Genomic DNA, 13,453 nt, shown 5'->3' with positions numbered 1-13,453 from the left:
CTCCTCAGAAACCTCTGGGTGTGAAGCTGCTGTGACGTCTTTGATTGTGCGACACAAACGAAGAAGTAAAGGCGCCAAAGACGGAAAACATGGATGAGTTGATATTTCTGCTGCTTGTTCTGTGGCATTTATTGGATATAAATTTAAAGCAACGGCATTGTTCTTTGAAAAAAATGAACAAGAAGCCGCGAGTCGCTCTTGAAATGATGTCACATCCTGACTCAGACGTCTGTCTCCAACCCCCCGACCAATCAGTGGCCTGTAGTGTGATGATGTCAGATACAGCCGACTCAGCAGCTTAGAACCTCAGCAGAATAGATACAGAAAAATATCTACTCGGCACGTTAGACCCCTGGTGGGAAAGAACCAAACCGAGGCGAGTCGGGCTGAGTAGGTGCTAGTGGAAAAGCCCCATAAGTGGACCTGTGTGTGTGTGTGAGAGAGAGAGTTTCCAGGTTCTCTTGTGCTGCATGCCGGTCTGGGCCGTGTGTCAGGATGCATCTGAGCTGCAGCCGATGCATCGCCCCATCATGCATCAGTGGGGGTCTTTCTGTGCATGGTAGCTTGTGTTTGAGGGTTCAGACGGCCGACGAGCCAGCTGCTGATGCGGAACACACTAACAGATGTGATAAGGTGCATGACCTGCATGACTGACTCTCATGTTTAAGAAACTTTATATTATGTTGACCTGAAGCATGTTCAGTTTTTAACTGTCAGTGAAATGTTACTCTGAAGATTCCAAAAATCAAACGTGCAGACAGTGTCAGGATCTAGTTAACGTGATGGGAGGAGCTCGGCCGTGTTTGTACAGAGGGTTTCCCAGAATTCAGCTGCATCCCTGACATCCCTGACATGTCCAGAACGTCCAGTTGTCACGGTGATAGAAGGAAGTGAGGACTTTTAACTGATGATGGTCTCCAATGACGAGCCAATGAAAGCCACCAGGAGGTAGAGAGCTGGTGTTAAGTGAAAGCAGTTTTCCTACTTTGTGGTCCTCAGTTGGACGATGGAAATCAGTGAGGTGTAAAACAACCTCAAACAAGGTCTTTACAAAACAAAGACAAAGCAAGGCCAGTCAAATATTTTGAGAAACTGCGTTTATTGTCTGTGGAGCATCTTGGAAGAGAGACGAGGGATTGGAACCTCAGTCGGTCAGCAGCTTCTCTTCCTCCAGCAATATAATGGCCAAGCGATTTATTTGTTAAATTAAAAAAAAGACTTTTTGAACACCAAATTAAATTTTTGTACAGAAAATAATTACAGTATTATATATTGGAGAGAAAAAGCATGTTATTTTGCCTCATTCAAATCATCATCTTGAAGTTTGCATCATAACTTCTCCTCAGCTGCCGGTTCACCTGCCGATCTTCCACACACTTTTCTCCAGATTGTCACTACGTTTCTCCATTTTCTGTTATCTCTTCTCTTATTTTCTTCTCTTTTCTTTCTTACCACTATGTTTTATTTTTATTCTTCGTGACAGGGGTTCTCTTTGGCCTGGGGAGTTAAGTCCAGCATGGGCTTTAAAGATATCTGGCTCCATCTAGCGTTGTGAATGGGTATAACGTCTAGACCCCGAATATAAGACGACCCCCACTTTTTCAGTCTTATTTCAATGCAAAAAACACCGTCTTATATTCGGGCCGATACGGTAAGTTCCTCCAGATCAAGGGTCTGGGTACCAACAGCAGCAAAAGATGCTGCCTGTGGACACAACGAGTCAACGTGATGTTGGTGGAGCTACAACCAGACTGGTATCAACAAAGACATCAGTCAGAACATCTGCAGCTGATCAGAAACGCTGGAGAAGGAGCGTTGCTGGTTTTGCAGTGAAACCGTGTTGAACAGAGCTGCTGTTAGTGATTCTGCTGCATCTTGGTGGCATGGAATGGTCCTGTACGAGTCATTTTTATGATTAAACTCCAGTTTCAGTCCCGTCTGTCCTTGGCTGAAGGATTACTGACAACCTTTTTAACCTTCCCTCAGTCTTAGCGCCCTGGCAGAGCATTGGTTGGGGGTGTAATCGTCCTCTGCTGGGTAAGCTTAGGGAAGGTCTTTGTCTGCAGTGTTTTTCACCTCTTTCTGTCCTCTCCTTCCTCTGTCTGCACGCTTCTGTATCTAACAACTTCCTGCTGCTGCTCCTCCGCCTGCTGCTGCAGACCGACGTTCTCTCCCATCACCTCCAGAGGAACCTCATTTACCTGGACAGCCAGGTGAGGAAGCTCAAACTTCTCTGTCCTTCTCTGTCCTTCTCTGTCCTTCTCTGTCTCCAATCTACGGCAGAGTATTAGGGCCAGGCAGCAGAAAAATAAAAATAATATTTTAGAGGAGGAAGATTTTTTTTTCATTATGCACTTCGAGAAAAAGGTCAAAATGTCGAGAAAAAAGTTGAAATGTCGAGATTAATGTTGAAGTACAATTTCGAGAAAAAAGTCGAAATGTTGAGAAAAAAGTCGAAATTTCATAAATAAAATTGAAATGTTGAGAAAAAAGGCGAAATTTCGACTTTATTCTTTAAATTGTATTTCAACATTAATCTCAACATTTCGACTTTTTTCGAGAAATTTTATTTCAACATTACGACGGAGTATTAGGGCCAAACTAAGACAAAAAAAAATGGGAAATTACAAGAATAAAGTCATAATATGAGAATAAAGTTATAAAATTAAGAGAATAAAGTCATAATGTTGCGAGAATAAAGTCGTAATAGAATAAAGTCGTAACATTACGAGAATAAAGTCGTAACATTACGAGAATAAAGTCGTAACATTACGAGAATAAAGTCGTAACATTACGAGAATAAAGTCGTAACATTACGAGAATAAAGTCGTAATTTATGAGAATAAAGTCGTAATATTATGAGAATAAAGTTGTAATATTATGCAAATATAATTTATGAGAACTCTAAACAGGAAGAGCAGTCTTCTCCCTGTGTTAAAATGAGGAATATTAAGCATCTTGTAAACTTATATTTATAATATATTTAATATTACAACTTTATTCTCGTAATTCTACGACTTTATTCTCGTAATTTCCAATTTTTTTTTTGTCTTAGATTGGCCCTAATACTCCGTCGTACAACATTAATCTCGACATTTAAACTTTTGTCTCAACATTTCCACTTTTTTCTCGAAGTGCACAATAAAAGAAATCTTCCCCTCAAATATTTTTTCTCCTGCATGACCATAGTACTCTTCCGTACCAATCTACAGAATCATGCAAATGTTTTGATGAGGCTCTGAAGCCTTGTGTTAGTCCAACAGTCAGAGAGCGGGCTCTGACTGTAGACGATGCTGCGTACGGAGGCAACAGTCAGACCTCAGTTCTCCAGGTGTGAAGGTTCAGGTGGAGGAAGAGTGTGAGCTCTTCACCTCTACCTGACTCCTGAAGAGACTCACGGTCCTGTCATTACTGTCTCCTCTTCCTCTCTGGGCTGCACTAGACGAAGGACAACGAACCTCTCATCTTCATGATCCACACCATGATTGAGAACTCGGCACCGCGGCCACAGCTTTACCAGCAAGTAAGGTCCAAGTGAGGTCTCCAGATAGTTCTGGCTCAAGTTTCCACCTCCGCTCCAGAGGAGTAGCTGCTTCCAAAACCAACATCCACTTCCTGAGCTCTCCATTACTGCAGTAGCTTAAACCCGTTCAGATCTGGTTCAGCAAGTCAGTCCAAACTGGTGGAAACTGGTTCATAGCTCAGTTTAAACTGGATCAGTAGCTCAGTCTAAACCGGATCAAACTGGTTCAGTAAATCAGTGTAAACTGGATTAAACTGGATCAGTAGTTCAGTGTAAACTGGTTTAAACTGGTTCAGTAAATCAGTGTAAACTGGATTAAACTGGTTCAGTAAATCAGTGTAAACTGGATTAAACTGGTTCAGTAGCTCAGTGTAAAGTGGATCAAACTGGTTCAGTAAATCAGTGTAAACTGGATCAAACTGGTTCAGTAAATCAGTGTAAACTGGATCAAACTGGTTCAGTAAATCAGTGTAAACTGGATCAGTAAATCAGTGTAAACTGGATCAAACTGGATCAGTAGCTCAGTGTAAACTGGATCAAACTGGATCAGTAGTTCAGTGTAAACTGGATCAAACTGGTTCAGTAAATCAGTGTAAACTGGATCAAACTGGTTCAGTAAATCAGTGTAAACTGGATCAGTAAATCAGTGTAAACTGGATCAAACTGGATCAGTAGCTCAGTGTAAACTGGATCAAACTGGATCAGTAGTTCAGTGTAAACTGGATCAAACTTGTTCAGTAGCTCAGTGTAAACTGGATCAAACTGGTTCAGTAAATCAGTGTAAACTGGATCAAACTGGTTCAGTAGCTCAGTGTAAACTGGATCAAACTGGTTCAGTAAATCAGTGTAAACTGGTTTAAACTGGATCAGTAGCTCAGTGTAAACTGGTTCAAACTGGATCAGTAGCTCAGTGTAAACTGGATCAAACTGGTTCAGTAGCTCAGTGTAAACTGGATCAAACTGGTTCAGTAGCTCAGTGTAAACTGGATCAAACTGGTTCAGTAAATCAGTGTAAACTGGATCAAACTGGATCAGTAAATCAGTGTAAACTGGATCAAACTGGTTCAGTAAATCAGTGTAAACTGGATCAAACTGGATCAGTAAGTCAGTGTAAACTGGATCAAACTGGTTCAGTAGCTCAGTGTAAACTGGATCAAACTGGTTCAGTAAATCAGTGTAAACTGGATCAAACTGGATCAGTAAATCAGTGTAAACTGGATCAAACTGGTTCAGTAAATCAGTGTAAACTGGATCAAACTGGATCAGTAGCTCAGTGTAAACTGGATCAAACTGGTTCAGTAAATCAGTGTAAACTGGATCAAACTGGATCAGTAAATCAGTGTAAACTGGATCAAACTGGTTCAGTAGCTCAGTGTAAACTGGATCAAACTGGTTCAGTAGCTCAGTGTAAACTGGATCAAACTTGTTCAGTAGCTCAGTGTAAACTGGTCTAAACTGGTTCAGTAGTGATCACACTAACTTTATGATAAACTTCAGTGTACTTTGGCAGAATTATTATTTTTTTAACCAGAGCTCCAAATGTCGCTGAAGTGGAAAAGACTCGAGCCAGAACCTGGTAGCCCACATCTTGTCCACGCCATCAAACTGTCTGCATGTAGGCAGTGGATTCATCCATCCACCCATCAATGAGAGCTCCGGCCGGCCCACCAGTCCTCCACCAGTCCTCCCCCAGTCCTCCCCCAGTCCTCCACCAGTCCTCCCAGTACTTCCTCCCAGCATCAGCTGCAGCACATTGACTGTCTGTGCTTCCCAGCATGCTTTTTCATGATGACCTTCAGTTGTGAAGTGATCCTGGTTCATGGTTGATCATCTCATACATGCAGCAGCTCTCTGTCCATCTGCACTTGCCACTCTTCATCTCTTCATTCTTTCATGTTGGAAACACTGTTGAGAGGTTTCTTTTTCTCAGAGTGCTGCTGAGAAACACTTTGCTGTTCTTTTAAGTATTTAAAGGAAGACTTCTACGTGTTTGGAAGCCCAGAGTTGGATGTTTGTAAAGTGACTGTGTGGACAGTGTTTGTCTGGTTTAAAGAACCAGGATGTTGATTCTCTGAATGAACTGGTCCTCTGATGAAGATGTTAGATCCTGCTGAATTAAATAAAGCAAAACTAGTCCAGAGATAACCAGCAGCAACTGATGGAGGGAATGTGTATCATGTCACAGATGCAACTTCACAGCGGGTTTCGCCCACTGAGTGTCAGAAAGACGGAGTGTCAGAAAGACGGAGTGTCAGAAAGACGGAGTGTCAGAAAGACAGCGGCAGAGTGACAGCGTAAACTTTCAGTTTGAGCAACTCGAAAACATCTAAAATGGAAAAGAGCTGTTGTGCGATCGACTCTACTCGAGTTATCGTTTTACTGACTGCCGAAAAATAAGCTTAAGAGAGACAAATGGATCGCTGCAATTCACAGAAACAACTGGATTCCAGGCACCGAAACGTGGATTTGTGGTTCCCATTTTGTATCAGGTAATGTTGGATTTTTGGGTAGCTAACGTTAAACTCATCACTTTAATTTCGCCAACAAATCCTGCCTTGAAGTCGGACCAAGCATCAAGACTTTTGTATACCTTGAAGCTTTGCTTCATGTATTTCCCCGGCGTAGGAATTAAGTACATATAAATATCAGGAAACTGGATTTGTGGCCAAATATTAATGTCCATGGACCACTGGTTCTTGGTAACTGTACCAAATATTAATGTCCATGAACCACTGGTTCTTGGGGTAACTGTACCAAATATTAATGTCCATGGACCACTGGTTCTTGGTAACTGTACGAGTCACTGTCAAGTCCAACTGCCTTTTAATTTAAGCCCATAATCGGCTGTGTCCCGTCTTCTCCACTAGTTGCAGATGTTTTTGCTGATGTTTTGCCACTCAGTGGGAGTAAGGGGGCTGGTCCAGTGGGGAAGTGCATACCCTCCATACCGGGTCATTAAGGACCAAACCGGACTGCAGTCAGCAGACGGGCCTGAGTGGGGTTGGGTGTGGACCTTCACGTCTCTGCTTGACTCCGTCATGGACCGTGGTCATTCTGTGTTCTGATGGCAACACAGTTGGACCGTAATGGTGATGGAGTGCTGCGGCGCCCCCTGCTGTCCCGGTCTTAATGTGGTTCCTGTTTCAGGTCAGTCCGGACGACTTCAAGGACGATGCCGTCGTCCAGCGAACGGAGGACATCGACATCGATGTAAGACACTGTCTAGGATGATTGGTGGTGCTGTAACAGGACATGACCTGTGTGTGTGTGTGTGTGTGTGTGTGTGTGTGTGTGTGTGTGTGTGTGTGTGTGTGTGTGTGTGTGTGTGTGTGTGTGTGTGTGTGTGTGTGTGTGTGTGTGTGTGTGTGTGTGTGTGTGTGTGTGTGTGTGTGTTGGATCCCCATTAGCGGACGCAAAACGACAGCTAATCTTCCAGGGGTCCATGAAGATTAAAAGTACATTCACATAAAAGGACATTTACATATACAGGACTGTCTCAGAAAATTAGAATATTGTGATAAAGTTCTTTATTTTCTGTAATGCAATTTAAAAAACACTAAAATGTCATACATTCTGGATTCATTACAAATCAACTGAAATATTGCAAGCCTTTTATTATTTTAATATTGCTGATTATGGTTTACAGTTTAAGATTAAGATTCCCATAATATTCAAATTTTTTGAGATAGGATATTTGAATTTTCTTAAGCTGTAATTCATGATCAGCAATATTAAAATAATAAAAGGCTTGCAATATTTCAGTTGATTTGTAATGAATCCAGAATGTATGACATTTTTGTTTTTTTAATTGCATTACAGAAAATAAAGAACTTTATCACAATATTCTAATTTTCTGAGACAGTCCTGTATACGTCATATAATACTTTACACTTTGAATATATGAATACATAAATAAATACAATTACATCCCTCCATTAAACCCCCCCGCATCTTTACATTAGCAACGTCACTATAGTGGTAATTATCACAATTTCTAACTACATTGAGCTGTATATTTCATACACTATACAGTACATCACAAAATGTCTATTAAACATATATATTAAACGTTGTGTATGTCTGTACCCAAAAGGAACCTTTTTAGTTTCTTTTTAAAACTGTCTCTGCTTGTTGCTTTAGTAACGGCATAAACCTGTTCCACTGTGAGATGAACCTGGACATAGAAGTTATTTTCATTGCATTTGATCTTGGTAGAGGAATAGAAACATGACCCCTGCTAACTTGTCCTGTGCTCATGTCTGTCTTGGGAAAAGGTTATCTTTGAGTACAGGCCGTTTGGTTGTTTAGACACAGCTATATCCATGAATGATGTTAGTAAGTTATGTGTTTGTGTGTGTTAGACCAAGCTGAGTCGCCTGTGTGAACAGGACAAGACAGTGAGGATGCAGGAGGACAAACTGCAGCAGCTGCACAGAGAGAAGGTACTGCCTTCAGACACGGAGAGTTTTAGGTCTGCTTAACCCAGATTTACCTACCTGTGTGTGTTTGTGCGTGTGTGTGTGTGTACAGCACACCCTGGAGACGGCGCTGCTGTCGGCCAGTCAGGAGCTCAGCGAGCAGGGCAGTGACATGGCAGCCAATCAGAGTCTGCTCCAGCAGAGAGACGTGCTGCAGAGCGGCTTACTGAGCACATGCAGAGAGCTGTCCAGAGTCAGCACGGTGAACACACACTCTCTTACACTCACACACACACACACACACACACACACACACGTCCTCTAATCCGGGGGTGTGGTCTGCAGGAGCTGCAGCAGTCCTGGACAGACTACGAGCGGTTGGAGGGTGACGTCACTCTGGCAAAGAGCAACCTGCTGGAGCAGCTGGAAGCTCTGGGGAGCCCTCAGGTAACACACACACACATTCACACACACACACACACACACACACACACACACACACACACACACACAGGACCGTCACAGACACCAGTCAGAGGTCCAGAGGTGAGGTTGGTAACTGGTCAACAACCTCTCACTGAACACCACTAAAAGTAAAGAACTCATCCTGGACCTCCTTAAACGCAGTGCATTTTGGCGCAATTTATGCCACTTCTTCGCCCGAACCGTAACGTGCACCTAGGTGTGTTACACATCAAAATGTGCGTCTCCATCCTGCGACGATGCGCATTACTTTTCTCAGTCAAAAGCGTTACCGTGGCCACGATAGACGCCAAAAAGCGCACCTACCCTTCATCTGATTGGTCCGTATTTGATAACTGCCATAACTTTTGAATGGTTTGACATAAAGAGTCGTGGGTGGTGTCATCGGACTCGGTTTTGAGTACTTGACCTTCATTGGCCTGAATTAGCCCCGCCCCTTCTTCTGATTGGTCAATATTTGATAGTTCCTGTTTTCTGCCATATTTTTTGAATGGTTTGACATAGACCCGTTCATCGCTGCTTGCAGCTTTAATTATTATTATTATTATTACGACCCCCCTGCAGGCCAGAGTCACTCCCAGCATGGAGGCTCCCCATGAGGAAACACTGGAGCTAAAAGCTACAAGAAAGCAGGATAAAATAGGCTATGAGGTGAAAATACACACTAAAAGAGTTTAAAAGTTTAACATAAAATCCTAAAAGTAGGTCTAGAAAGCAAGACCTGCCAAAACAAACATAAGAACAACTTAAAACCTTAAGAGCATAAGACCTGGGTTAAAACAACAAGAACTGCTAGTTAAAACAAGGGGATACAAGAAAGACTAAAAGGAATCAGCTAAAAGACAATTTAAAAAGGTGAGTCTTGAGCCTGATTTTAAAAGCATGTCCCTCTTCAGAGCATCCTGGTACTGTATCAGGGTGGGACGCTGAGTGCACAGCAGCAGGATGGAGAGCTCGGCTGCCCCCCCACCCACCAAAACGTGCAAAATGTTTTAAACTTTTACTGTACTTTGTATTTTATTATTGTTTTTCTTTGTAAATACCAAGCAGAGCAGCGCTCCTGCCTTCATTGTATGCAATATGACAATAAAGGCTTTACGCAGAGCCGCCTGGGAGATTTGCGAGGCCCTGTGCGAAAAGGCTGGGGGGGGGCCTTCGCGCGCTCGCTACGCTCACGCGCGCGAAATTTTTTGGGTTTTTCGGGTCGTATCGGGTGTCTATGCGCAATTTTAACTCTCCAATTAGCAAAATACTGGATACCTTCCCCCGCCTCATCATCATTTGGTTTTGCCATGACGCGGGGCCCCATGGCTGCTTGAGACCCGGTCGGATCGGTGATTTTTGTAACAAATTTATCAAACAAGCCTTTCAGAGAGGCATTAAACTCTTCCATTTTCTTTATTTTTTTTTTTATTTTTTCATTCCCTGATGGAAATTTCCTGAATCTGTCTCGTTCTCTCAACATTGTGTGACAGTTTGTTCCAACTTCCCCGTCTGGATCAGAGCAGCTTGTGTCTGCGCTTGGTCTGACGCAGTTGTATTGAACAACAGACACGTGCATCATTGCACATATATTTATTGATATGTGCAATGACTAGTACACATTTAGGTCTGTAATGGAACGTGACTGTTGATATTTATAAGGGAAAAAACGCACGGTTCGCACACCCCTTGCGGCGGCCCTGGCTTTACGGGACCATTACAGACACCGGTATCCGCTCACTCCTGTTATCTATCATTTTTCCCCCCTTCCAAGCAGAAGTGAGTTTGCGAAGTCAAGGCCAAGGAGCAGTATTCACCAGTATCAGGTCCACGGTTGTAATCATGCATCTGTGTCTTGGTTTCAGACAGAACCTCCGAGCCAGCGGCACATCCAGATCCAGAAGGAGCTGTGGAGGATCCAGGATGTGATGGAGGCTCTGTCGAAAACCAGACCCCAGCGCAGCTCAGACAACGGTGAGTTTCTCTGCTTCCCCATCAGACAGATCAGGCTCAGTTTTCCCTGTATAAAGCAGCAGAGCGTTAATGGCATCTCATGTGTTCTGCAGGTGTTCCTGGTTCCAAACCTCCGTCCAGTGAGAACCAGGACGAGGTACGTCAGTGTTCCCAACCACAACACCTCTGTCACTAGGGCTGGGAATCCAGAACCGGTTCTTGTTCAGAACCGGTTCCCAGTGTTTCAATTACTTGGAATCGTTTGCATATTTTTCAAGCGATTCCATTTTTCGATTCCAGTGTGCATTAATGACGTCATCACACACTGCAAAAACTCAAAATCTTAACAAGAATATTTGTCTTATTTCTAGTTAAAATGTCTCATTTTTAGTCAAAAACTCTCATTACACTTAAAACAAGACTCATTACCAGAAAAATAACTTATTTGACAATTTTCACCTGTTTAAAGTAGATTTTCACTTGAAATAAGTAGAAAAATTCTGCCAATGGAACAAGATTTATCTTTATCTCATTACAAGCAAAAAAACATTTTTAACTCTTGGGGGCCCCCTAGTGGTCACGGGGCTCTAAGCAGCCGCTTAGTTCCCTTATGCGTTGGGCCGGCTCTGACCTGCTGGATAAACTGTTGCCCCCTCCAGGACCATGACAAGGTTTTAGAGCGTTTCCTAGTGTTCCAGGACCAAGACAGAACCTGATGGTGGAACTTGGATGGATCCTGTCTTGGTCACGGCTTCTGCTTCTTGATTCTTCATGCCTCCCACTCAGGACCGTTTTGTTTTAATTAATCCATATGTCAATTTGTGTTGGCGTTTCCAATCAGCGTCCAACATGTTTGTTAGACAAAATGGACAGTGTATTGAAGTCAAAGTAAATTAAAGAGTCATTTCAGGTCCTTCCGTGTGTTTTTCTCCTCGGTGGTTTTCTGGTTCTGGGTTTTATGTAACAGTGGGTTCAGGTCTGTGAATGACCCGTTAACTGTCTTAACTTTTAACAGGGAGTAACAGCGCTGCCCCTCAGCCCTCCCACCAATACCAACAGCCTCCCCCCCCGCCCGCCCCTCCCCCACAGCTATGACTGCTCAGATCGCCCCCCCCACCACCCACACCACAACAGAACCCCCCACTCCCACCGCCCTGAAGAACGCAAGGAACGCAGGAACGGAGCCCATAGTGTAAGAACCGCCAAGGTTTCACACTGTCCATCCATCCATACTCCCAACCATAAATCTATTCATCCAACCAACCATCCATCCATCCGTACTCCCAACCACCCATCCATCCATACTTCCAACCATCCATCCATCCATACTTCCAACCATCAATCTATTCATACTCCCAACCATCAATCTATTCATACTTCCAACCACCCAACTATTCATACTTCCAACCATCAATCTATTCATACTTCCAACCATCAATCTATTCATACTTCCAACCATCAATCTATTCATACTTCCAACCATCAATCTATTCATACATCCAACCATCAATCTATTCATACTTCCAACCATCAATCTATTCATACTCCCAACCATCAATCTGTTCATACTCCCAACCATCAATCTATTCATACTTCCAACCATCCATCCATCCGTACTCCCATCCATCCATCCATCCATACTCCCAACCATCAATCTGTTCATACATCCAACCATCAATCTATTCATACTTCCAACCATCAATCTATTCATACTTCCAACCATCAATCTATTCATACTTCCAACCATCAATCTATTAATACTTCCAACCATCAATCTATTCATACTCCCAACCATCAATCTGTTCATACTCCCAACCATCAATCTGTTCATACATCCAACCATCAATCTATTCATACTTCCAACCATCAATCTATTCATCCAACCAACCATCCATCCATCCGTACTCCCAACCACCCATCCATCCATACTCCCAACCATCAATTTATTCATACATCCAACCATCAATCTATTCATACTTCCAACCATCCATCCATCCATCCATACTCCCAACCATCAATCTATTCATCCAACCAACCATCCATCCATCCGTACTCTCAACCACCCATCCATCCATACTCCCAACCATCCATCCATCCATACATTCAACCACCCATCTATTCATACTGCCAACCATCAATCTCTTCATACTTCCAACCATCAATCTGTTCATACTTCCAACCATCAATCTATTCATACATCCAACCATCAATCTATTCATACATCCAACCATCAATCTATTCATACTTCCAACCATCAATCTATTCATACATCCAACCATCAATCTATTCATACATCCAACCATCAATCTCTTCATACTTCCAACCATCAATCTGTTCATACTTCCAACCATCAATCTATTCATACTTCCAACCATCAATCTATTCATACATCCAACCATCAATCTATTCATACTTCCAACCATCAATCTATTCATACATCCAACCATCCATCCATCCATCCATACTCCCAACCATCAATCTGTTCATACATCCAACCACCAATCTGTTCATACATCCAACCACCAATGTATTCATACTCCCAACCATCAATCTATTCATACTTCCAGCATCCATCCATACTCCCAACCATCAATCTATTCATACATCCATCCATCCATACTCCCAACCATCAATCTATTCATACTTCCAACATCCATCCATACTCCCAACCATCAATCTATTCATACATCCATCCATCCATACTCCCAACCATCAATCTATTCATACATCCAACCATCAATCTATTCATACTTCCAACATCCATCCATCCATACTCCCAACCATCAATCTATTCATACATCCAACCATCAATCTATTCATACATCCAATCATCAATCTATTCATACTTCCAACATCCATCCATCCATACTCCCAACCATCAATCTATTCATACATCCAACCATCAATCTATTCATACATCCAACCATCAATCTATTCATACTTCCAACATCCATCCATCCATACTCCCAACCATCAATCTATTCATACATCCAACCATCAATCTATTCATACATCCAATCATCAATCTATTCATACTTCCAACATCCATCCATCCATACTCCCAACCATCAATCTATTCATGCATCCAACCATC

General features: G+C 42.6%; 1 protein-coding gene across 1 annotated transcript in view; it reads left to right on the top strand.

Annotated features, from left to right (window-relative positions):
• The window catches only part of LOC133424289 (pleckstrin homology domain-containing family A member 5-like), a 141,410-nt gene that overhangs the window by 110,541 nt on the left and 17,416 nt on the right, over positions 1-13,453 (top strand). The window contains exons 16-23 of the mRNA XM_061714791.1: positions 2,160-2,213; positions 3,443-3,523; positions 6,671-6,733; positions 7,885-7,965; positions 8,054-8,203; positions 8,287-8,388; positions 10,272-10,380; positions 10,473-10,516. Coding sequence (XP_061570775.1) covers positions 2,160-2,213; positions 3,443-3,523; positions 6,671-6,733; positions 7,885-7,965; positions 8,054-8,203; positions 8,287-8,388; positions 10,272-10,380; positions 10,473-10,516 — 684 coding nt within the window. The remainder of the gene's footprint in view (positions 1-2,159; positions 2,214-3,442; positions 3,524-6,670; positions 6,734-7,884; positions 7,966-8,053; positions 8,204-8,286; positions 8,389-10,271; positions 10,381-10,472; positions 10,517-13,453) is intronic.

The sequence above is a fragment of the Cololabis saira genome, chromosome 23 (assembly GCF_033807715.1).
Source record: "Cololabis saira isolate AMF1-May2022 chromosome 23, fColSai1.1, whole genome shotgun sequence".
Classification (NCBI taxonomy): Eukaryota; Metazoa; Chordata; class Actinopteri; order Beloniformes; family Belonidae; genus Cololabis; species Cololabis saira.
This window is presented reverse-complemented; position numbering and strand designations above follow the sequence as displayed.